We start from the raw sequence: 24,430 nt of genomic DNA, 5'->3' as shown, positions 1-24,430 counted from the left end.
ATATATATACAGTATATATGTCATTACAAAAATTCATGCCATTATTTACCCATACATGCATGTTTATTCAACTGAATCCTAATATTTCTTTCTCTATGTACCTGTTTATATCTAAATATTTACTTTATGCATTCTATTCTAGTTTTCATGCACTGTATATTTGCAGCAGGGCCTGTTAAATAATGTTTTTTTTAATGACTTCAACTTTATGGCAAACTGAAGCTGCGACCCCTTCCTGCTTTGTTTCATTAACAGTTGACTGCAGTTGACATTACACTCAATACCACTAAGTACTGATGAAAAAAAGTGTAGTGAGTAAGGAGTCAGGCTGGACAGATACTATTTCATGTAATAGTGAGGCGGTGAAATGAAGCACCAGTAGAAGTTAAACAGTATGAGCTTGTGGAGTAGCTGGGAGTATCCAAAACATAAAGACTTTACACAAGAATTTTAAAGTTTAAAAGATCACAAAGGTTGTAAAGAACACATGTGCCGCACACTCCATGGCCATAAAGGTACAATCTAATCCCCAACAATAGCTTTTGGTACATACTGTATCTCTACATGGTTTCTTTTGCCAGTTTTGGTCAAACTTTCTGATGTGTTAAAGTGGAACGACAGTATTTGAACCAATTTAACGGCTTCAGAGTCATTCCTCAGAATCAGATGGTCTTGCGAGGAACACAAATTGCTTTACAGCACAACTCACATGCCTCCCAGCCAGGTACCGGCTATAAGATCAAGGCAGCGAGAGCTCTGATGAAAACAAACGCACATGTCGAGGAGAGGGGAGGTGGTGAGTTATTGCGATGGTGAGGATAAAGGGGCTTTAATTTATCAACTATGAATGTAACTATGCTTGTACACCTTATATTCTGTTCTCATGTTTGAGAATGAGAAGGGAAAAAACCTCTTGATATAACACATCCCAGCCAATCGATCAACCAATCTATTTTTGTGTAGAGGGACTTCCTGAACTGCTCTATTGATTGTGTTAGATTTGACATATGTGACCAATATAGTGCACACTCTGTGTGACACAATGTTTAATGCGTGTAACACCCGACACGGTGGCGATCAATCCCATATTCATAATTAATTCAAACCTTCACAGGTGTGTCCATCCTCCTTCAGGTGGTAACCTTGACGACAGTAGCACTGATAAGAGCCGTAGATGTTGGCGCACTCCTGGCTACAGGGATGTTTGTCACATTCGTTCACATCTAAGCACAGAAAAGATGATCATCGTTACACATGGTTTTCCTTCTGCTTTTTTTATTTCAGAAATCGTATTCAGAAGACTTCTTATCACAAATACAGTGCATACAGTATATACATATAAAAGGGTGAAAGTCTTAGGGTCCCACCAGCTTTGTGATACCGGTCCAAAACTCAATGTGACAACTTGTTTAAATCCAAATAAAGGATCAATAACTAAATTTCCTCTGTGGATTGTAACGTGTGTGTGTAACTGGTTCTTAGTAAAGAATGATATTTATGTATATAATTACCTTATGTAAGTGTGTGTTTAACAGGTCTAGTACAACGATGGAGCTCTATTGCACAAATAAATAAAATAGGCTTTGGATACAAAATTTAATTTTTTTGATCTGTTGTCAGGCGAGTTCTACCTCCAGAAACATCAAAACAAGAAAATAAGTGACCAGTGATTTCTGGGGCAGTGAAACGGAAAAAGACAGATTGAAGTAGAAGTAAAAAGATTAAAATAAAGGATTGTCCCGCATGAACTGCCTGGTGCCATCTGTTATTAAAACTGTGTCAAGTGTCTGAGGCAAATGAAGGTGAAAAACCCTAATGGAAACCTAATCACACTACTTTCATAGTAAAGCCTGATAAATGCAAATCTTCACAGTCCCGACTTGGTTAAGTTCTCTGGATAATATCTGTGACAAGCTAATGTGAATCATGCTCCTTCGTCAGAACTGCTCTCTGAAGCGCGACTGTGTCTTCAACACACTGATGACTGACAGCACCTGAACTTGGAAATGACACCTCCGCATTCCCAGAAATGAAGACTGGGAAATTACGTTCCACCAGAAAGCATTTTGCGGCGATAAGAAATACTTACAAACACTTTTCTATCCATCAGTACGCGGCGTGCAAAGCCTCCCCTGAGGCAAAACCTCTCCGCTTACATTGGAGGAAAATACGACAGTCCGTCTAAAAACATGCCATTTAAACCGTTTTTTTTAAAAAAAGGGAAACACTAGCTTACCTTCACAGTTCTTGCCATCAAATGAAAGGGAGAAGCCAGCTGTGCATGAGCAGTGGTAGGAGCCTGGGGTGTTTTCACAGGTCTGGGCACACAGCCTGCCAGGGTAACGCCAGCACTCATTTATGTCTGTCAGAGCAGGAGCAAGCGCTGTTAGACAGCAGGCAGATGCCTTCAGGCCACCGAGGACGCAGTGCCACATCTCATTCATACACAAACACTATGATGAGTGGAGGGACTTTTTTTTTTTTATTTAGATTTCTGCTGGAATGGTGAGGGGAATTTTCATAGGCAGTAGCTGTCACATCATTGACAGCAACTCCGTAAAAGTTTGATAGATGGATGGATGGATGGATGGATGCTGACTTCTCTGCCAGCTGACTTTTAAATCATGCTACCAACAATGTAAGGCAAGTTCAATCCAAGACTTTTTTTTAAATGCCCCCTGGATTTAAACGTATGACCAATTTCACAATGTACCAAAAATGCTTGGATTTCGTAGGCTTGTTTGAGGCGCTCATCAAACAGTAAAAAAACAAAAGGTTTTCCTTGGATTTATGTCCAAGTTAAAGCGCTGGTTCCCTTTATCCTGAGCTGCACGGTTTTACTGTGAGAGTCCTTCAGTAAATTATGAACAAAGAAAATGTTTCCAATTATTTTGAGGTTTTCAAATGCGTCACACAAAAAAAAGAAATATCAGAAAATCCCATTTCCCACGTTTGAAAGAGTGATTGAAGACATTTTAATACCAATTAAGGCCTTGTTTCTAGACTAATAACTTCAATGGGAACACTGGAAATGACTGTTCCCTTTTAATCTGTTTCTGTGCAAAATGATCCAGTCAAAACATACTTAATGCTGATAGGGAGGTTTCCAGTGAAGGATAATGGTTATTTTCTCCACACTACTTTTGTCATTAGTGAATCGTTTGTGGAACATTTTCGATCGATGAAAGATATGATCTCGCCATCGGTCCAGTTTCCTACCCTGTACTATCTTGATGGACTTTTGTCTTCCCCTGTAAAACAGAGATGGAGGCCATGAGCCAGCCATCACCTCATCACGGACGGTTATATCGTATATTTGGTCAATAAAACTGTGTCCACATTCAGACCAACACTATTTTATGAAAGAAAGAAAGAAAGATATTAAGCAAACAATCACGTTTCTGTCCACATATGTGATGTAACTCTAATATTCACTTTGGTTTCAGCTGTTTTATAACAAAGTATGTAAGATGAACTCAAGTTTTCAAGAGTCACTTTAACTGATCTGATTGGAAAAGTGGCATAAGGGGCCCTATAAAGACATCACATAATAACCAGTATTACTTGACTGAAGGGACCCTTTTAGATATCGAGGACGAATAGCATAACATATCATTGACGTGCACTATTAAGATATATCACATAACATAACCAGTGTTATTTGGCTTGTTAATTTGAGGATAAAGTACTAGACAATTAATTAATTAATTTAGTGACCTGGTTCTTGACTTCTTGTATACTGAGTTGCATGGATGCATATGCGCTTTACTCTCAGGGTACAGATTGTGTCAAAGTGAAACCAGGCCACATTATGAATATAAGTCTTGCATGGTCCACTAGTAAAGTGCTATATAAATAAAGTTTATTATCTTTATAACAAAATGTACATCTTTGTATGTGGACACAAAGATGAATTCTTATTTTTCCTTTTAGAGTTTGAACATATCTCACTGGTTCTCTAGTTAACTCCAGTTACTGATGAAGACTAACAACAACAAGAATACAAACATATTCATGACGCTTTTTTTCATTTTATGTCAAACTATCCCAAAAATTGTACATTTCATTATATCATTTAGTGGAATCCGACATCACTCATTCGCTCTGTGTAGTGAAGTTTAACTGAGCCACTGCCTCTGCTTCTGGCTTCAAACACTGTTTGGACAACTCCAACACCCCAATCTGCTTTTCATCATTTCACAGACTTGACATTGCAATATACGTACCGGTGCAGACTTTGTGCAGAGCATCATACTGGTAGCCCGTCTGACAGTCACAACGGTAGCTGCCAGGGAGGTTGTGACAGATCTGGCCCGTTCCACAGCGGTGTGTCCCCATCTGACACTCATCAGTGTCTGGACGTGGAGAAAGACAGATAAAGCGTATCAGCAATGACCTGCTGCACAGCTGTGTAGTTTCAAAAAACAACCAAACGCCTCTTTTTACACTGTGAGAGATAGTAATCTGAAATGAATAGAAATATTCTGTTTCTCATGTACCTCAAAAATCATAATTTTACATCAATAATTTCCTTTAAAACTTCTGACACATGGAAAACCACAGTCTACAAACCACTTTATGTTCCATATAAATAATAATAATTGAGAACTTGACACTAGATCATTATTATTTGTCATTATATTCGTCACTGCAGGTGGACAATAAGTGAAATAACCCTGAAATACTTACAATTTAATGTTATTTCTTATTTTATTAGACTTTTTATACTTAATATCTACCTATATTACCAGTATTAATCATTTTTGAACAACTATAGTTAACAGAATACAGTGTATGGGAAAACAAGATCCTGTAGTCTTGCGTGTTAATCACAGACACTCTGAACTGGGTCCGAGTCTTTGGCCAGAATTCAAAATGAGTCTTAATATTTTTAACATTTTAATTTAACATGTTAATTGAATATCTTCAATTACATAACTGTTAGTTGGACACAAATAATTTGCCTATCCACGACAGATGTGTCTTTGAAGCAGTGCTCAAACATTTATTAGATTCATTGATAAAGTGATCAATAGAGAATTGATCATCATAACGCTGTTCAGATCAATAATCTAGCAAAGTCAAATCAAAATGTACCTGCTAAGTGTTTTGTTATAAATATTTATAACATTAATTCCATTCATTGTTGATTCATTTATTTTTAATCCAATTATAGAACAGGCTCCATTCATGACGGGATTACATTTTTGCTGAATTTTTTCAGTGTTGCTTTCATTATTTCACTTTTTTCCTTTTCAAACTATTTTGCTTCGCTGGTCGTGTGATTGACAGTCAGCTCATTCAGGCGAAAGGGAACAGCCAATAATGTAACTGACAGAGTCTAAGAGGAAAAGTGTTTTTTTTTTTTTTTTAAAAAAAAGCTGAAAATTTGTCATTGTGAACCATAACATGTGAAAGAGAAACTGGAGTAAAATAAAAAATGCACTATGTTACTGCAAAGCAACAGAAATCAGCTGATTCATCTCCTAATTTCATATTCATTTATTGAATTAAGTTTTCATAACTTCATGAGCCTAGCTGGCTAATATTTCAGCTCATCCCTCTTGAGGCCTTTTGCAATCAACACTTTGATGACATTATTCCACACTTGTGTGTTCATGTCCGAGAGGTGAATCTCACCAACACACTTGGCTCCATCGGGGCTGGCGTGGTATCCGTGGCTGCACATGATGATCTTCTTCTGGCACGTGAAGGAGCCCACGGTGTTGATGCAGTTAAAGCCCGAGCTGCACGGCTCAGTCCGGCTGCTGCACTCGTTTATGTCTGCACAGAAATAAAAAAAGAAAGAGAATGAAGAATTACATTCCTGTTCCACAGGAATGGCATTGCTGGGCGGGCTTAATCCTGACTGACAGGTTGACAGTACGTCTATCTATCAGCTCACAGTCATTTCAACGGGACAATTATGGAGTTGTGTGTTTACTTGTTGGTGTAAATTGGGCCTAGTTCTTCCAAAACTAGAATACGTTATGAACTAATCAGTATGTGTGATTGCAGTCATGTGGACTGTAAGGGCTTTATTCATTGTATGTAAAGATTATAACATGAATCTTTTGTATTATTATCAAGTATATATCTATATCTCTGTATACTATTGAGATAACCCTTTACCAGCAGCATTCAGTTTATAATCTCATATATTTATATAGAATTTATATCTTCATATAGTTGTAATTTTGTATAATCCAATTATAATTATAATGTCCAATTTCTGGGATGGATACATCCATACATTCATACATATGTACATGCATCCATCATCCTAAACTCTGGGTTTTTACCTCGTGATACTAACTGTGAGTCAAACAAAAAGACCTAAAACTAGTGAATAAGACGTTAACTCCTCAGGAAAATGCTTAGTCAGATTATAGAATTTTCCCATTATATGCAGTCTACGGTTAGATTTAACGGTTGATTTTTCTTCTTTTAGCTTATCCGTACTCCCGCCTTACGTCTTAAGCCTCACTTGTCAAATGTTACGTTCATTTTTAATGTACACTGCGTGGTTTTTACTCACTTTGCACCCACTCATAAAGCTCTGGTGAATTTTGAACCCACTCCTCACTTACTGCAGATTCTGCCTGTATACTGACGCCGCACAGAGTCACGTGCCGTCGGATTCATTAAGGTGAAGGTGGTGGTGATAATTGCTCAGCAACAGAAGGCAGGCTGTCATCACGACGCTCCACGCTGAGCTGCTGAATTGTTGTCAACCCTCGTCACCTGGGGGTGATGCACTTTCTGCACTACTGGCTACTGAGAATGCCAATCAACATTCATGTCTACGCCGATCTGTTTTGCTGGGTTTCACAAAGCCAAAATGAGAGCCATACAGACAGGAACGTGGATATAACTGATATCGGAACATCAGGCACATGCTCAAACTGCAGAATGTGCTCGTGTGGCGAGCGGTGTAATTTGTGTAAACTGTCTGATTCACCCTTTTTTTTCATGTACGTGAGGCGGTCTACAGGAGGTGCAGACGTCTCGTTCTCTCCCAGATCACTTGATTTACATTATGGTGAAAGATTATTATTTAAATTACTCAATGGTGACAACATGTGTTGCTTTTATCTCGAAAGAGAGAACCCACAACATTTGCGTGTGTGTGTGCGTGTGTTTTGTAACAGAATTTAAGAGGTCTTCTTTTTAAAACACAAAAGATAGTTTTAATTTGACTTACAATTATAGAAAGACAGCTCAGTGGGATTATGTGCAATATCTGAGGCAATTATGTGTGATTATCTGCTCGGAGACATCAGACGTGGCTCTGTTTCTGTGAGACATAAAAAATCATGAGATAAATGTTAAAGCAACTTCTTATTCTCTAAAAAGTTTCACTACATACTGGTAAACAATTGCAAGCTTTTTTATTTTATTTTAAGAGCAGTAGGATGTTTTTATTTTGTTTAGTTTTTTGCTTCATCTGTATAAAACTCAAAGCATCAAACCCGCAAGTATTTGTAGTTTTATTAGGGGGTGGGGTTATATTTTATTGACCAGATGCAGACATTTCTTGGAGTCTGGTGACCATGAAGTTACCAAGGCAACAAGTGGAGAACCTCTCAGAAGCCAGATCATATGATCCTCCATAAAAACACAACATGACATTTAACATTATCATAAAAAGTAATATGGGCAACCTTTTTTTTTTTTTTTTTGTAAATCAACCTCTGTCATATTCTCTATTTCAATAAATAGATAATAAACATCTTCATGTGCACATGCCTGATAAAGGTCTAGTACCAGAAACGCTGCAATACATTAGTCAAAGCAGGTTGGACAGAGTGCGAGGTTTCTTTCCTTTCCTAATTCTGCTTTATAGACTTGCTTTTTCAAATTGGAAAACAAATCATTGCTCAGCCCTCGTGAGTGGCTTAAGCCTGTGTCCCCGCTGGTCATGTTTTCACTGGGTGCAGGCCAGCCCGTCTTTTGGTGCCACACTTTTTGGCACCTGCATGTGCACAGAGGTCCGCGTGGTATGCGTTTCACTTTGCTTCATCTGTGCGGACCAAACGCGCCGACACTGGCAAAACACTTTGCAGTCCAGTGGGCGGCATGCGCTTGTTTTGTACAATGGCTTTTTTAGACAAAGGGCGAAAACAGAAACTTGCACAGCTTGTATACATGTCCAACTCAGTGCTCCAAGAACACAAGGATAATTGCTGCTCCTGGAATGGAATGTGAGACTAAGTACCCGTGTGTGGAACTGACGTGGACTATTGTTTAACTGTGACCGTGTACGAGCATTATGGAGATGTGATGTGACGCAAGAAGTGTAACCCAGGCAGGGGCCGCATGCGGCACATCAACACCTGAACTATTATACTTTAAGTGTTCACCCAGGGACATAATGAGAGGAATGATTGTTTTGAAAGACGAGAAGCACAGTATTCCAGCTCTATTAGCTAGTTATCGGTGCACTGTAGGCAGCAAAGAGCTGCCCTGACATTCTCTTACCAATGCAGTTTCCATGAGAGTCCTGTGTGAAGCCGCTGATGCACTTCTGTTTGGTAATACACAGGAAAGAGCCCATGGTGTTCTCACACACAGAGCCCACACCACACTTATGGGTTTGCAGCACACACTCGTCAACGTCTAAAGAGAAAAAGAGAGAAAGAAAGAAAGAAAGACAGACATGAGCATCAACACAATGAGCCACTTTAACAGACCAGAAGAGAGCTCACTCTACTGTAGTCATCTGCTGTCAGCTCTGGCAGGTTCAGCATGTTCACAGTACAGTAGGTGGCACTGTGGCTCAAGCACAGAGTAAACATATGCAGCATCCGAGATATAATAAACTTTCACTCTGTCAGAGTTTAACTCCAGGAAAAATCCCCCGCTCCGTCAAAAATATCACTTGTTCCTACTCTGCAAATAACAGAAGCTGAACCAAACTTGTTAAATGACAGTTATTGAATCTTGTGAGCGATGGGTGGGGTTTAAATGGAAGATTCTTGCTTTTTCGCCACAAGCTCGTTTCTCTGGAGTTCATGTAATATTTGGTCCTATGAGATTCGTCCTGGGGTGCACGGGCAGAACAACATTAATTTGGCGTTTCCTCTACCATCGGCAGAGGGACGTGTCGCAGCGGAGATGTGTGCTATTTTCTTTCATGAAGCGATTACTAATTTCTTTTTGTCTGCTGGACGGCCGACTAAATATTCATTATCCAGCCACATTGAGTAGTCACATCAAGTCAAGACTTAAAATACCTTGCTGCCTTGTCACTGTGTAAATGTGCTAGGTCAAATCTATTTATCACAAGCCCCTTATTTGTAAAAACTGTCAATTTTAAGCCCATTGAAAAACAACATTTGTCTACAGACACCTGACACCTCGCAGTTACTGTCACAACTTCACTGATTCAAACCACCAAATCCATTTTGTGCCATCAATTAAGTCGTCATGTTTCTGTGAAAACCTTGTCCCTAAGAGAAAAACATCATTATGATGACAAACTGTCATATCTTTAATGAACACTTTGTATGGCAACAACCCCCAGAATGAATTAAAAAAAAAGAAAATCAGCATAACGCTCCGTATACTTTGATTTCTACAGTTTCCTTTAAAGATTTGTGTTGATTTCTACACAATTAATATTCATCATATTCATCTGAATATGGTCTGCGGGCAACAATGAGCCTCTTTGAGAGGAACTCTCTGCCATCAATGATGCCACAGCTATGTACGACACAGCAGTCCTCAGCGGTCGATGAGTCATCAAAGGGCCCTTTAAGGAGGAATTATTTTGGGTTCACAGTGATACAATTAGAAAAAGTGACAGAGGGGGACAAACGTACGACGCAGAACAGCCTGTGTGTGTACATACATTAGCATCTGTTACACGCTGCCGCAGAGATTATGTACTGTTTGCCAGGAGATCCTTTGCTAAACTGGCAAAACCAAGCAGGACACAGTGACACAGACACAAGCTCTGGATAACTGTAAGAAGTAAGTGACCAAATGTAATGTTTAGACTCTCACTTGAAGGCTGTGACTATGTTGTAGTATCTGTCTTTGTTTAAAAATGACAGCAGTGCAATTTCCAAACAAAACCACTTAGTGCTTTGTTGTGAAGCTGCTCAAGAATGACCTGCTTTACAACTCACTCAGGCTGTTACCACGGTAACTATGTGTGTTGCCAAATGAACCAGCACTGAAATCTTAATAACTATAATTTAGGAGTACCTTAATCATTTCAATGAGCAATTAAAAAAGCCCCAAAAAAATACATGGATGAATTATAATGTGTTATTCCCCATTCCATCTGATTTCTGGCTGTTTTGTAGCTAAAAAGAAAGTTAGAATTCAGCGGCTGTACTGCCTCTTAAAAAAGACATCATCAGTATTTCCACTGACTGCGTTAGCGGCTCTGAAAATGACTGCTGGGTAAATCGCCTTAATGAAATACGTCAGGTACAATGAACTCACCCTCACAAACACTATTACTCAGCTGGAAGCCTGTAGGACAAGTGACCTGCAGCTCGCATACAAATGATCCCACTGTGTTCACGCAGCGCTCACTGGGCCGACAGCTGTGGGTGTTGGTCACGCACTCGTCCACATCTGCGGAGAAAGGACAAATGGTGGCCGTGAGTGGAGACAAATAACGTGTGATGGTCGGAGCCTGTGCATGCTTGTAGTTACGGTTGATATTCAAAACTGTACGTTGTTTGTGTGTTCGTCCGCTATCAACATATTCACAGAAACATAGCACGTTACAAAGACTATGCACATGCACAGTGTACTGGATGTTTCGCTTTTTTCCCTCCAGGAAAGAGTATAGGGCACTGTACCCAGTGTGAAAACATGGTTGTTAACAAATGCACCTCGATAAATATTGTAACAGACAATATAACAAACAATCCTAAATTGTGTTGCTTTAAATCCCAAGTTAAGATCAGAATATCAGGTCTCGGCAGCAGACGAGTGATGTTTGAGCTTCATCTGCTCGTTTCAGTGAAATAAAATACACAGTTGCGATTTTTTAAATCGTTATCAGTCCAACAGCGGCGGAGTTGGTAAACAGGCGCTGTTGATTTATGACTTTGGGAAGCTCGTGCTGAGACAGTGGATCCTCACTCTCTATCACGCTACTGCATTCCGTTATCATGCATCACGCTGCATGGCTGATTAGCTGAATGGACTGATACAGTAGGGCCGGCCTGGGATTATTGTGTGTTACCGTATCTGCACATGTGTGTCCGTGTGGAAGACATCCAGCATACACACACACACACAAACTCACAACACAATAACATGATGGCTTTTTGCATCTAGTAAACGTGATCCAATCCACAGGGAAGCAGACAAAAATGTCTCGTAAAAATCGACACAAAAGGAGCCAGGGCTTCCACACTGAATCAGAAACGAGAGGAGAACATACTGTATTCTCCGGTGCTGCTTGTGTGTCTGTTGGCAGTCCCTCGCTTGCTGAAATGCCTTCCATGACTTTCAGAGCTTCTGCCATAGGGAATCTGAATGAACTACAATGATTATGAATGGGGAGTAGGAGGAGGAGGAGGAAAAGCACTGATCTGAGGCTCTCACTTGTACCCCGTGTATGAGTAAGACCCCGGAGCTCTTTTCCATAAGGTTTAGAGCTGGGTCGGACACTTGTCCAACCCACTTAAACGAACAGTTTCTCTTTATTTTCAATACAATTCAATTGTATTTGTATGTATTTGTACTCTGTGATGCTGCATAAACACTGCAGGCACTTGTTTTGGGGGGGACTGTCTGCAAATCGCCGTCATAGGGCAGATATTTTCAGTCACACCAAGTCTGCCATGTCCTCTGGGCCGTGCTCTCTGTCAAGGCTTGGGATGGATGGGACTGCTTTCAGTGTTTGCATATTGCCAGTGGTGCAGAAAGTTGCGTTTGCCTTCCACCACAGGGCTCCAGTGTCTGGCATTATTTCCAGTGCGTCATTTAAGGGAAGAAAAAAAGAGAAAGTAAAGGGGAAAAAGTGCCTATTGCTTTAAGCTCCCTACCTCCCTTGACTGGTGCCTGGGGACAGCCACATTATACAGCTGTGAGGAGTGAACAGATCCAATGGAAAACAAGGGAGCAAAGAGGAATATAAATGTGTGGCTGAACGTAGGAGGGAGAAGGCTATCAAGAGACTGGAGCACGGGGATGTGTCTGAGAGGCAGCACCATCAGACACTCGAGGAAACACATACCATGTGGTTTTTTCACACTTGACTGAGCAGACGATGGGAATCGTTGAAAAGTTCAAGCTGAGGTAGATGACGTCAGACTTGGCTCATTTGCAGATTTGGTTTGTGACAGGAGGGTTAGGGCCACGCAGATGCAGGCTGTGTGTGTGTGTGTGTGTGATTTCTCCATCATGAATTCAGAGGGATGTTTGGATTAGAGATCCAGATGATGTTGATTTATCAGGGGTATCAGGTTTTTCTCTCCAAAACTGCGGCATTTATAATCCATACACTAAAGCTTCAGTCTACGGAGCCCCTAAAGGGACATGAGCATAAAAATATATATATTTCAGTTTCTCGTGCTTATTTTATTTGAAGGACTTCATTATAAGGACATTACTGTTCTGCTTGCAAGTGGTTACCGTCATATTGTCTCTGAACGACATTTAAAACAAATTCTGAAGTCTCGCAGTCTGTTTCTCCGCAAGGGGTACACCAGTTTTTATCGTATATATATATATATATATATATATACATACATATATACTTTCACTCATGAACAGGTTACAAACATCTGGCCACTTCCTTGGATATAGGACGGATGTACACAAAATGCAAGGAGAATGGATTACACACCAGGAAAGAAGACCACTGTCTTGTCTTAATCGGGGTCATGTCTTTGCTGGTTGAAGGTTATCAGTCATTTGTACAGAAAGTAGACACTTACATTTGCGGGCAGCAGGCATAAATGTAATGCTTTTAAAGGCACATGAGAAGTATGATGTCATAGGCATACAGTACAAGAAGACATCAGGGAGAGAAAGTCTGGCAATTCATTGTTATGCTTGTCTGCCTCTCACCTCAACCACTTCATACCTTTTAAACCGCTGTGTCAATATAGTGCACAATATCATTTTGCGGCACACTCAATAACTGTCAGTGTAGGTCCTATAGCTGTGGGCTATAATGGGAGAGGAACATCTGGCCTCAGGGTCACATACAGCCTGTAAATTTGTGACGCGGAAATACAACAACATTCTCGGGACCGCTATTAAATCTTTCCGTGATCAAATAACCTAAAGTAAAGTAGTAAATTACAGCAACACATTCTACAGGGAGGTTTCTTCTGACTGTATCTCCGTCAGGTCGCAGTCAGGGTGAAGGCAACTGCCATGAAGAGAAAGGTAGATTGACAAGCAATATTTTATCGCTCAAGTAAAAACAAAGCTTGTTGGAGGAGCCATACTTCCAGTGATGAGAAAGACTTCTCAGTATTTTTACAGCTGGGAACATGAAGCTACAAAGTCAAATAGTTCGGACAAATATTGTCAACAGGAGCAAAGGCAATGTCTGGATGTGCGGCTGTTGTGTTTTACATAGAGTTCCTGAATACTACCTTAAATAATTACATTAAAGGGATTAACTAAAATGGAAATGATACAACTTATTCTTTAAAATGGGTACAAAAGTGACAGATATAAAGACACAGTGCAACTCCGTCTGGCCTTCTCTAAACTTCATCACTCTCAAAGCAGAAAAAAGCTGTGGCACTTTTTCTTGGCATGAACCCACACTGCTGCTCGCTGATCTTCAATGACTTGCCTCATATCAGTAATCTGCTCTGTGTTGGTTCTCAGAGCGGTGTTACAGGAAACACTTCACCAGTAAAACCATTGTTTCCCTGTGGTACAGCACATCTGCAAAGACCTCATTACACACGTTCCTAACAGAGCTCTCACTTACACAGTATTTTCTTCGTATACTGTGCCTGTTTCACAGTAAAAAGTATACATCAAAAATAGATTTTACCACAGTGTCAATCAACCTCCAACAACACCTGGCCATGTAAAGGAAAAGATTATGATAGCACTGTGACTGCAGAGAGGATAATGCAGATATTTACTGCAAAAGTCTCATCCATAATCATAAGAAATACCACTCTAAAACCTTAGATGTTACCATGTTCCTTGGAGTAAATATCATAAATGGATAAGAGTGGAAATGATGTGTGTCCGTGTGTCTACATGTCTTTATTGTGAGGACATTTTAGAAGACTACTTCAAAAGGCTTTTTGAGGGTTAAGACTTTACGTCGTCGGTGCACAGAATACCATTATGTCAAGAAAGAGAAGTGGTTAAATTAAGAAAGTGAGATAAATGTGTTTGCTGCAGATCCACAGAGGGTTTTATGTAATACAGTAAGCTGTACTGTGACAAGTGATGCTGACATAGAAAAGAACCTTATGGGAAAGAGCTGCAGGGTGAGCGCCTCAGATCAGTGTTTTCCCCTCCTCCTGCTCCCCATTCAAATTGTTTTAAAGCACATATTTCACTCAGATTCCCTGTGGCAAAAAAACTCTGAAAGGCAAGTAAGGCATTTCATTAAAGGAGGGAATACGAGAATACAGTATGTTCTCTTGTTTGTGATTTTTACCTGTTATTGTTTTCACGAAGAATGCCATACAAGCATGTGTGTGTGTGTGTGTGCGTGATTGTGTGTACTGAGAGAAGCCATTCACACTTGAGCGATGAGCAGAAACGACATCAGAAAGCCGACTAATTGTTGAACTCGCGCATTTACGTTTTTCTGATGTGCCGAAAAGGCCTCGTCACAGAACGCGTTCCCATGGCAACAGCTGTGAGTGAAACGGAAAGAGGAGAGCAACTGTTGTGTCTATCTCACTCAACCATCACACTGAATGAATCCCATCAGTATCCAAGTACCATTCAGGTTAGTCTACACCAAGCATCTCAGGTGTTTAGAGTTCCACAGCGTGCGTGACGTTTTTACCGCAAGTCGTCCACAGTCGACTTACACCTCTCTGACACCTCCCCACACACACACACACACTGACATCTTGTAGAGCTGCTTCAGTCCCTTTGTCCTGTTGAAGCCAAATGTTGCCCACCCACGTGTTCACATGTGGAAAGACTTAGGAGGGAAAGTGTTCACTCTGAGCCCTGAATGAAATAGTAGGGAGGAGAAACACTAACTCTTATGTAATAGGTTCCCATCTAAAGGTATTACACCGTCTGCTGACTGACACATGAAGCAAAACTGAGCCACTTTCAGCGCCTATGTCCACTGTGTCACAGCTACATGCAGCACTATGGTTCACACCCTCTACCTGTCCACTCGACCAGCAAACGTGGTGTGAGCTGCTGTGTACGTGAACCATCTGTTTCACTGTTTTTGTTTTTTTTCCACAGAGCAAACCCGCTGCCAAACTTCTCAACCTATTTACAAATTCATGGATCAATTTACTAACTGCTGCAGGAAATTTATTACTGTAGACCCATTCATGGAAAATGGTCCTTGGCATGGTAACAATTACATTCCCATCTGGGGGAGGGTGTAAATGTAGGTGGTCCATCTATTTGATTGAATTTCCTCTGCAGCAAAATGCTGACTTTGAACCAACGAGCACCTCTAATGTACTGAGGATCGATCTTTAATTATTAAGTTATTGCAATAAAATGCAACAGCGGTGCAGCCTACAACATGACTATGAAGTAGCACAAAAAACAACAACTGATTTTTACACTTGACTCAGAGAAGGAAGGATTTAGCGCAGGATGACGTTCATTCATTTTCTACTGGTTAATCCTCCATATGAGGGTCGTGGGATGAAAAACCATTCACTATCACCCACACACCTAGAGTCGATTTACCTAATTCCCAGTCTTCATGTTTTTGGACTGGACTGGAGGGAGCTGGAGTAACCAGAGAAAACCCACGCGCAGACACAGAAAGGCTCATCCTTAGTCAAACTGGGATCCGATCCCGATACTCCATTCATGAACAGAAACAGTGTAAAATCATTTGTCAGTTCTATCTGAGAACTGGCTCTGTCCTGCAAAACTATCAGACCTGATTGAGGGAGCGTTTGTGTGTATACACTAGCTGCACAGGGGGGATAGAAACTGCCAAACAACCGGGTTTATGGAGCACTTCCTTCGTGTTTTCAGTCAAACTCCACCTTGTTTCACAAGCACAATGTTGCTGTTGCCTCCGTCTGTCTAATCACTTCTTGTGTTGTGTGCAGCACGGTAACGTCGCCAGGTGACATGAGATCGAAAATACCACTTTACTGAGGAACAAGGAGAGAGTCATTTGGAGTTGATAGCCTTTCTCAGCATTGTGTAAACTCATTTTTAAACCTGGAGCAGTAGCAGGGTACACTTTGGAAAACAATTAAACCAGTTCATCAAACCCCCTCCTATTGCCCCTCTCGTGAAAGCTCCCCCCCAAAAAAAAAATAATTATCTGAAGTGCAACAGAGAACATTCCCTGCCATTAACTCCTCACTGGAGTACATCTCTCTGGCTGATACACCTGCTAATCATTCCATGTGTTCTGAATGAACTTTTCTCAGGATATTAGGATGTGAAGATGATAACAACAAGTGCGTTAAAATGTGTTTCAGGAACAAATCAGACACTGTCCACCACGGAAATGATGTATTTTAGTTTCATAATTTCATAATGAGTAGAATCAAACTCAAACTGAAAAAGCACCGGGCATCAAATGTTTATCAAATTATAATCATTAAAGGTGCAACAGGTCGGTGTTATGGAGACTGTCCTCCTGTCACTGTTCTGCCAGGTTTTGAAAGAAGGTACCCAAGTACACAGATGCTACTGTATAATCCGGGATGTTTTAAAGCTATCACTGCCAAAGAGTAATTAGCTACGGCGAACTCATGTTCCTGGCAACAGTCTCCAGGAAGTGAGAGCCCATCAGTCGATGCGTTGTTTAGTTTCACAAGACCTGCATTTCCCTTTTTCATGAGTGACTGCATCCAATTAGAAAATGTTCCAACCTCCGGACAAACCGCTCGACTGCGTGTTTGTTGTGTGTGTGGTGTATGTGTTTGTTGCTGTTCACTTGTGCGGCACTGTTGTTGATGCTGTTAGGTTGTTTGGTGCCAAGTACAAGCCCAGCTTCAGAGAGGCGGCTTAAGGGACACACACACACACACACACACACACACGCAAGCTTGGTAAATTGCTCTAATTACTGCCAACGGTAACATGACGGGAAGGAGCGAAAGCCCTTACCTTCACACATGCGACCATCTGTCATCAATGAGAAGCCAGGGAAGCAGGAGCAGTGAGCCTGGCCTGCCACTGTTATACACTGCTGACTGCAAGGACCGTTTGCTATAAGGTGAAAGAAATAACATATGAGCAGCGTGATCACAATCATCTCTGGATTGCATGCAGCGACACCTTCAGGACTCTCATTCACTCATCATGTCTTCACTTTTTAATCCTCGTGGTGCTTCTGTGCTGTCCTGCTGATCCTTGTTTTGCTCTTCAAGGTAAAACCCCCCGACCCCGAGCAGGAAGTGTTTCCCGACAATTTCTCACACGTCCCTTAAAAAAAGCTTTTAAGCAGTCAAGTGTCAAAAGACCACTCCATAGATATTGAATATTCTTATAAATAAGAGTCAGAGACAGTCAGCGATTCTGCCTCCACTACACTAACTGGTGATATGCTGCCTCTCAGCTTTTTAGTATTAGGCATTTTGCGGTTGACCTGTTGCACCACGGACTCAAACAACTTGAGCTGGTGGTTGGTCGGTACCATGTCGACTGCCATTTTGTGTCTTTCTACCATCCATCAATTTAAGCTGAGGGGCTGGGAGCTGTGGATCATGTGCAGAGCACCCAGGTCAGTTTGCATGTCTGAGTCCAGCGGAACACAGACATGCAACAGTATGTCTCCCAACTGCAGTATCTGGATGAATCAGTCCAAGTTTGAGAAATACAATTTAGTACAATTTACAATATTGAACCTTAGATAGATATTGATATTGAATTATTGCCCAGCCCGATTGAAGAGCAGAATATGTATATTTGTTGAATACATTACACAGTATAGTTGACAAAGTTTGTACTGAGAAAAGCCAAATGGTGTATTTACACAAGGTCAAATCAAAAATAAAAACATCTAACATCTTGCTGTACTAGAACATGTTTTTCCAATCTTTAAAAAATATTATTCTTAATAAATATTCTTAAATGTCAAATATGAATTAAAAAACATTGACTGTGTATGTTAAATTTAAATGTACAGGTTAAAGTTTGAATGTTTTCTGTACACAGTGAGTATAATGCTTGTAATACCTGCACAAGGGTTGAGGCGGACTGGGTGTGTGGTGGTTGTGGTGGTTGTAGTGGTGGTGGTGGTTTGTGTTGGGATCACAGCCGGACTTTCCTCTCTGACTGTGTTGTCTTCATCTGGACTCACTGCACATTGAGAACACACCACAACAGACACTATGAGAAACAGCTCAGTGAGGTTGAACAATAATTAAAAGAAACGACTTTTTAATGTTTCTGATATGAAAGCAGTTTACAAGATTAAAAAAAGCAAAATTATACGTAATATCCATTCCCAAATAGCCAGACATGATCCGACCGCTGCTGGGTGCTTTGTCATTATACTCTTTTATAGAGCAGAGAGGTCTATGAATAAATTATCTTTCATTTTAAGGGTAAGAGGGGATTTTTACAAGCTTGTTAATTCACCAAGACTATGATGATGAAATCTGTAACTAGTTTAACCACAGCATAATCATAGCAAAAAAATGACCATATATGTGCAGCCAATAAAATTAAGCCTCTTGTAGTTAAACCTTTAATGGAAGTAAAATACTTTGTTTTATTGTTCAGAAATTCCTTCATGAGCTAATTCCAATCACACATCTGTGTTTTAGCATAACTGAAGGAGCACAAGGTAAAAGTGGAGAAACTTTTGCCCACGTTAAAGGCTTCTTCATGTTTATGTTAGGGGGTTAATATACCAGCCATATAGGCCTAACATTTTAGCATTTTCACTCAATGTTTATTCGTTCATTTTAATTTGTAAATTGTTATTTATGTGTGATAAACCGTTCAAATATAACATGGAGGCCAATTGGCCAATGGGAATTATTGATCCTAGTGGTGTTTTAAGGTCTGGGTGACCCCTAGAGGATTTTTTGATTCCAAAATGGGCCCTCGTCACTCTTATTCATTTATTTATCAATAATTACAGAACATAATAATCTTTGTGCACAATTCAAATCCAGGAATTTGACAGAGAATTAAGACTTTGGCACCTCCTCTAGGCTCTCAATCTAGCCTAGGGTAAATATTTCCCATGACAGGAGATACTGACCAATCACAGAGCAGTTAAGAGTGCGAGGGGCACTCAAATGTGCTGAAATGTTCCTACCAGGTATGCATTGTTCCTACATTTCTCTGCAGCTTAGGCAGTTGTTGCCAATGTTACCTAAGTGTGCCAAAAAATGTTGTGTACTCCAACTTTAAATACCACACCGTCATTTGCTGGGAAAGCAGAGCTGTGTAATGTCACATCATACCACTGCTGCATGTTGACATTATTCATTTAAAAATTGTTGTAATACACACTTATGTGACCTGATTCTCTATCCACCAATCAGCGAGCTGCAGTGTGTCTAACTCCACCCTTCAGGTGCGAGACCACTGGTAGTCCAGTAAGTCTCAAAACTAAACACAAACATAATCCAAAGGATTGTGTGACATTGCAAAAACAACTGAACTGTACCACACGGTGGAGAACGGGTCTTAAAGGCGACATAGAATGCTTGTATCACACATATATGTTAGTTATGGAGGTCTACTTACATATATTAACTTGTTTTCATGGTTAAAAACCTCCTAATCGCTGCAAAGGAGCCGATCAAAATATCTCCTCACTGACACTCTCGTCAGCCACGCTGTTTCAGACCAAAACCACACCCCCAGAACGTGGACTGTGTTGTGATTGGCCAGCCAACGAGAGCTTTCCCACTATCCTGTGATTGGCCAGGTACCTGGAAGTGACGTAATAGATAGGCCAGCTCTCGGATACACAGCTCCCCCTCTGGCACAGTGGATGCTCTGCATCTCAGCAGCTACAACGAGAGTAGTTCTTCTTTTTTCTGCGGTTGAATGTACGCAACCGGATGTGCCTGGACTAGTGCCCGCAGGAGGCGCTACAGTGGTGAGAGGAGTGGTGAGGATTTCTGATGACGACATCAAATTAAGGAAGTGCCGATCCGCTTCGCAGAGCCCAGGAAAACAATACAACAATATTTTCTCAGCAGTGGCTGAACTGTTGTTCAGAAACTTTAGGGTTTCCTAAACGAGATAATGACGCAGATACACACACACAAACGCAGCGTTAATTGGAGCTTCTGGTCTATGTCGCCTTTAACACTGAACAGTACCTGGTGCACAGGAGTGTCGATCTTGCTGCAGAATGTAGCCCTGGTGGCATTCACAGCGGTATGAACCCAAGACGTTGATGCATTTGTGCTGGCACAGCTGGCCTGCATACAGCTGACACTCATCCATGTCCTCCTGCTCCTCCACCACATTGGCAGCTTCATCTGTGGCACTGATGGAGAAGGCCTCCTTGGGATACTCGCTGTCTGAGACTGGAAGGAATGAGAGAAGGGGATTGGCAGGGTCTCAAATTAGAGACAGCACCAGATTGCCCAGAGAGTTTCTCCCACACACACACACACACATACCTCATGAAATTGACTTGAAGTTACAAAACAACATCTGCTCCTCTTTTTAATTTTACAGAGTGTTTTAAGTGACACTTTTATCCACTTTTAATATGCAAATGTGCATCATTACAGGACCACCACAAACGAGTGCTGAGGTCAATCCGTGACGCATTTGTGATGACAGAACAATAATGTGTGAGTGAAGTAGTGGGGAAAGTATTCAAAATGAAGTGTTTGTTGGAAAACTAGAATGAGCAGAAAGGAAATGTCCTGGCAGGTCAGCTGACTGCACTATTACACCTGTTCATAGTTGAAATCCTACCTGTAAAACAAGCTTTTAATGTGAACTGGAATATGTAACTTGTGTAACTCACGTATAACCTCGCACAAGCCAAAATATATACACATCTTTTTTTCCCCCTTTTGATTAAATTGTATGGGAATTTAGTTTGTGATATTTTAGTGAAAATACCATTTTGCTTGAGATTCTCAGAGAACTAAAAGCTTTTGTTCAACTCTGTCTTTGTGGTTTTAAAATCTGAAGTGGAACCAGGTCTGTCTTTTAGGACACACTGCTGTATAGCCGATAGCAAAGAACTACAAACATCGCAACACTGCCTCAGATTTGCAGGGGGGAAAGCTAGAAATTAGTCCTAGTAACTTGCTTATTTTAGTATTTCTGTGCTTCGTCTCATCCTCTGACTGGCGGCTCTCATCATGAATCAGTAGAGTGATTCAAGCCACAAAAACAAAAGGAAAAAATACACCAGATAAACACACAAGTGCTTGACCATTACTCTGTATGCCAAGAGGTGAGGGCTGAAAGTGTGCTTTATTATAAGAAATTGCTCTTTTGAGGGTTTTGGGTTAAAAGTGAATGTTTTCTGTTTTAATTCAAAGGCAGTGAGTCATAAGACTGAAGACATTCCCCCCAAGGAAATAATTACCGTGCATCCTCATCCATTCCTTAAAACATTCACAAAGTAAAGGCATCCTTCATGCATCTTGAGTGCGTGTTGACTATGAGCTTCGACTAGTTTTTACAGCTCCTAAAAACTTTGCAGCTGTCAGCAGGTTAAATGATTCCCACTTCAGAATGACATCACTCACATTTGCCGTTTAAAAGCAGGAGGAAATGAGCTGCTGGTTGATGGCTAGAGCAGAGAGTCTATTACAGCGTGGGATTAGAGGAATTCCTCTGATGTCGTGAATGAAATAACAGCGGGGGTCTGACTTTGTCTCATCATCACACATGCAAACAATTGCTTCCATTAAAGCACAAACACAAAGACTAATACTGAACTCCCAGTCCATTCCTTTTGTGAATGTCAGAGGTATAAAGATGAGCAAAAGTCTATCCAGGCTCGTGAAGGGTCAACCTCTGTCTGTTTTTCACCTGTCACTGCGTCAATGTCACTGATTTCATAGAACAACTGGTGCTGGTTTCGACTTTCTGAAGTTACCAGAGCAGTGTCTGAAGTGGCAAACTTTGTAGAGAGGCTGCCATTATTGCTAACGTAGTGTTTGGGTGTTGTTGGCTGTACTCTCCAGCAGTGGGAAGAACAGCCTTGTCCAAGAGCTCTGTTTGGAGAGTCTACTGTTCGAGCATAAACGCATAAACATCATTTGATTGTCTCACGTCTGTGCTGGAATATTTGCATAAAAACGGTAAAAACAAATGAGCAGCTTTTCAGTAGAAGTAGTATGTTTATAGTCAGTTCAGCCATGTACACAGTGCACAGTAAAGTGAGACAGCACAGGAAAGGTGCAACACAAAACAAAATATGGATTCAGTTCAAAAGGGCAGCATTACACTGAAACCTCCAATGCACACGTGTGAATGCAGTTACAGCAAACAATAAATACTGTGTATTCAGATGCTAGTGTGCTGAAGTCTAACTATTTTTCTGTACATGTACAAACAAATGAGTCTTGGAAGAGATTTGCATGAGCCATGTTTACATTCAGTCTCAGTTGTTTGGACAATCCTGGATGCAAATGTCAGAGGCGATATGTACGTGATAGATCAGAGACAGAGGAAAACTTTGCTGGCACAAGTAAAGAGACAACAGCCTGAGCTGCCATCTGTTCCTGATTCATCACAGCTTGCATACATCTTTCCCCATTACTGTGAACGGTAACGTGACTCCTGACCCATCAACTGAGAGCGTCTGTCTTTTGAAAGATCAGACTCCGCTCGGGCTCCACCTCTGACTTACAATTCAACAAGGACACGACAGAGATGGCTCAAAACCAGGACCAGTTCCGTTCATCAGCGCGGTGCTTTGCCGGTTCAAGCATGTGACGGCAGCCACAAATGTGCAGTAGATAGAGGGCGGGAATGCCGAGGAGGCAGGATTAATAGGTTTTTGTGTTCAAATTAAATAAAGCTGCTTTCAAACAAGCACTGTGGTCCGTAATTGTCCTGAAATTGACCTGGAACTCATCAGGTAAATGTTTCCTGATGTTAAGTCAAGTGAGAAGAAGACTAATTTCCTCACAGATTTACATACAGACTGACTTCTTACAACCAGTTGATTATCCCCCTGATGGCCATTTAATTAAATACAGCTGTCAGAGACTTGCAACTGTCTTAAAACTTTGGACCCACATACTAAACTCCTTATAAACGCCTTGTTTTTACATGTTTTACATGTGGACATATGCATTCTGTGTCTATAGAGGGATTTATGTGAAATCAGATCCATTTCCTCAGTCAATGCTACTTGACTCAGTGTTTGAAGTTTGAAAATTATAAAAGAGAAACCACATATCTGCATCCTGCTCCTCATCTCTGCATGTCTCGATAAAATTCACTAATTCACTGCTAATGTTATGCACCCAGATCTCAGGCTAAATTAGAGACAAACAACAAACTCGAGAATTTGAAATGAAACTTGTAGTGTAATAATTCTTCTACGTAAAAGGAGCTTTTCACAGCTGCAAAGCATTTGCAGGATTTGCCAGTTGTGGTAAAACAGCTCAAAGAAGATCATCTAATCTTTTCCTTGTTCTCATTCCTTAAAATATTTTTGTGACTCTCTTTTAATTTGACCTGACTTGGTCTCACCTCAAACTGTCAGTCATAGCTTGGCGCGGACAACATCACAAGACCAAGGAAACTGCAGTTTTCACTCATCTCTCATCCAAATACAAGACCACATCGCATGTAGAAAAAATGTGTGGCTCATTGGCTCATAATGTGTGCATCTGTCCTATATGTCACATGATGGACTGTATACAGATACAGAACAGATACCTTTTCTAGGCATTGGAGATGGTCTGGGTTGTTGCTTTTTCTTCAGCGTCACCTGACTTGGACCTTCGCCTTCCTCGCAGCAGGTGAGTGCGACGTGACTGCATGGGTAGACCAGGTGCTGGTGAGCACCGCAGCCATATCCTCCACTGCGCATCCATAAGCCAAGGGCACAGCAGCTGCAGCACACCTGTCCATCCAGACACAGCAGCAATTAGGAGTGTATCACTGGGCTCCCCCTTAAAAAAACTCTTATTACCTACTCTCTTTATGACCCTGCACTTTTAACCCTGTTTAGTAAACAGTTGAAAGGAAGGAAACGTAACCGACCGCCAAGCGGGCAGAGTCATCCCGGTGAACCCACAACAAAAGGGGTTTCAGCTGTAGCCTCAAGGTGGACCACTTTTTTCACCTTCCTTAAAAATGACCTGGCGCAGACGTTTGGCTCGGCTGCTTTAAC

At 41.0% G+C, this 24,430-nt stretch overlaps 1 protein-coding gene across 1 annotated transcript in view; it reads right to left on the bottom strand.

Moving 5' to 3' along the window:
* fbln2 (fibulin 2) overlaps nucleotides 1–24,430 on the bottom strand; it is a 53,954-nt gene that overhangs the window by 4,973 nt on the left and 24,551 nt on the right. Inside the window, exons 4-13 of the mRNA XM_044023138.1 lie at nucleotides 23,974–24,160; nucleotides 20,427–20,636; nucleotides 18,316–18,438; nucleotides 17,245–17,346; nucleotides 10,456–10,590; nucleotides 8,482–8,619; nucleotides 5,641–5,784; nucleotides 4,227–4,355; nucleotides 2,237–2,362; nucleotides 1,107–1,223 (exon numbers count right to left, since the gene is read on the bottom strand). Coding sequence (XP_043879073.1) covers nucleotides 1,107–1,223; nucleotides 2,237–2,362; nucleotides 4,227–4,355; nucleotides 5,641–5,784; nucleotides 8,482–8,619; nucleotides 10,456–10,590; nucleotides 17,245–17,346; nucleotides 18,316–18,438; nucleotides 20,427–20,636; nucleotides 23,974–24,160 — 1,411 coding nt within the window. The remainder of the gene's footprint in view (nucleotides 1–1,106; nucleotides 1,224–2,236; nucleotides 2,363–4,226; nucleotides 4,356–5,640; nucleotides 5,785–8,481; nucleotides 8,620–10,455; nucleotides 10,591–17,244; nucleotides 17,347–18,315; nucleotides 18,439–20,426; nucleotides 20,637–23,973; nucleotides 24,161–24,430) is intronic.

The sequence above is a fragment of the Solea senegalensis genome, linkage group LG4 (assembly GCF_019176455.1).
Source record: "Solea senegalensis isolate Sse05_10M linkage group LG4, IFAPA_SoseM_1, whole genome shotgun sequence".
Lineage (NCBI taxonomy): Eukaryota > Metazoa > Chordata > Actinopteri > Pleuronectiformes > Soleidae > Solea > Solea senegalensis.
Note: the sequence above shows the minus strand (reverse complement) of the source record. Positions and strands in the feature narration are given on the sequence as shown.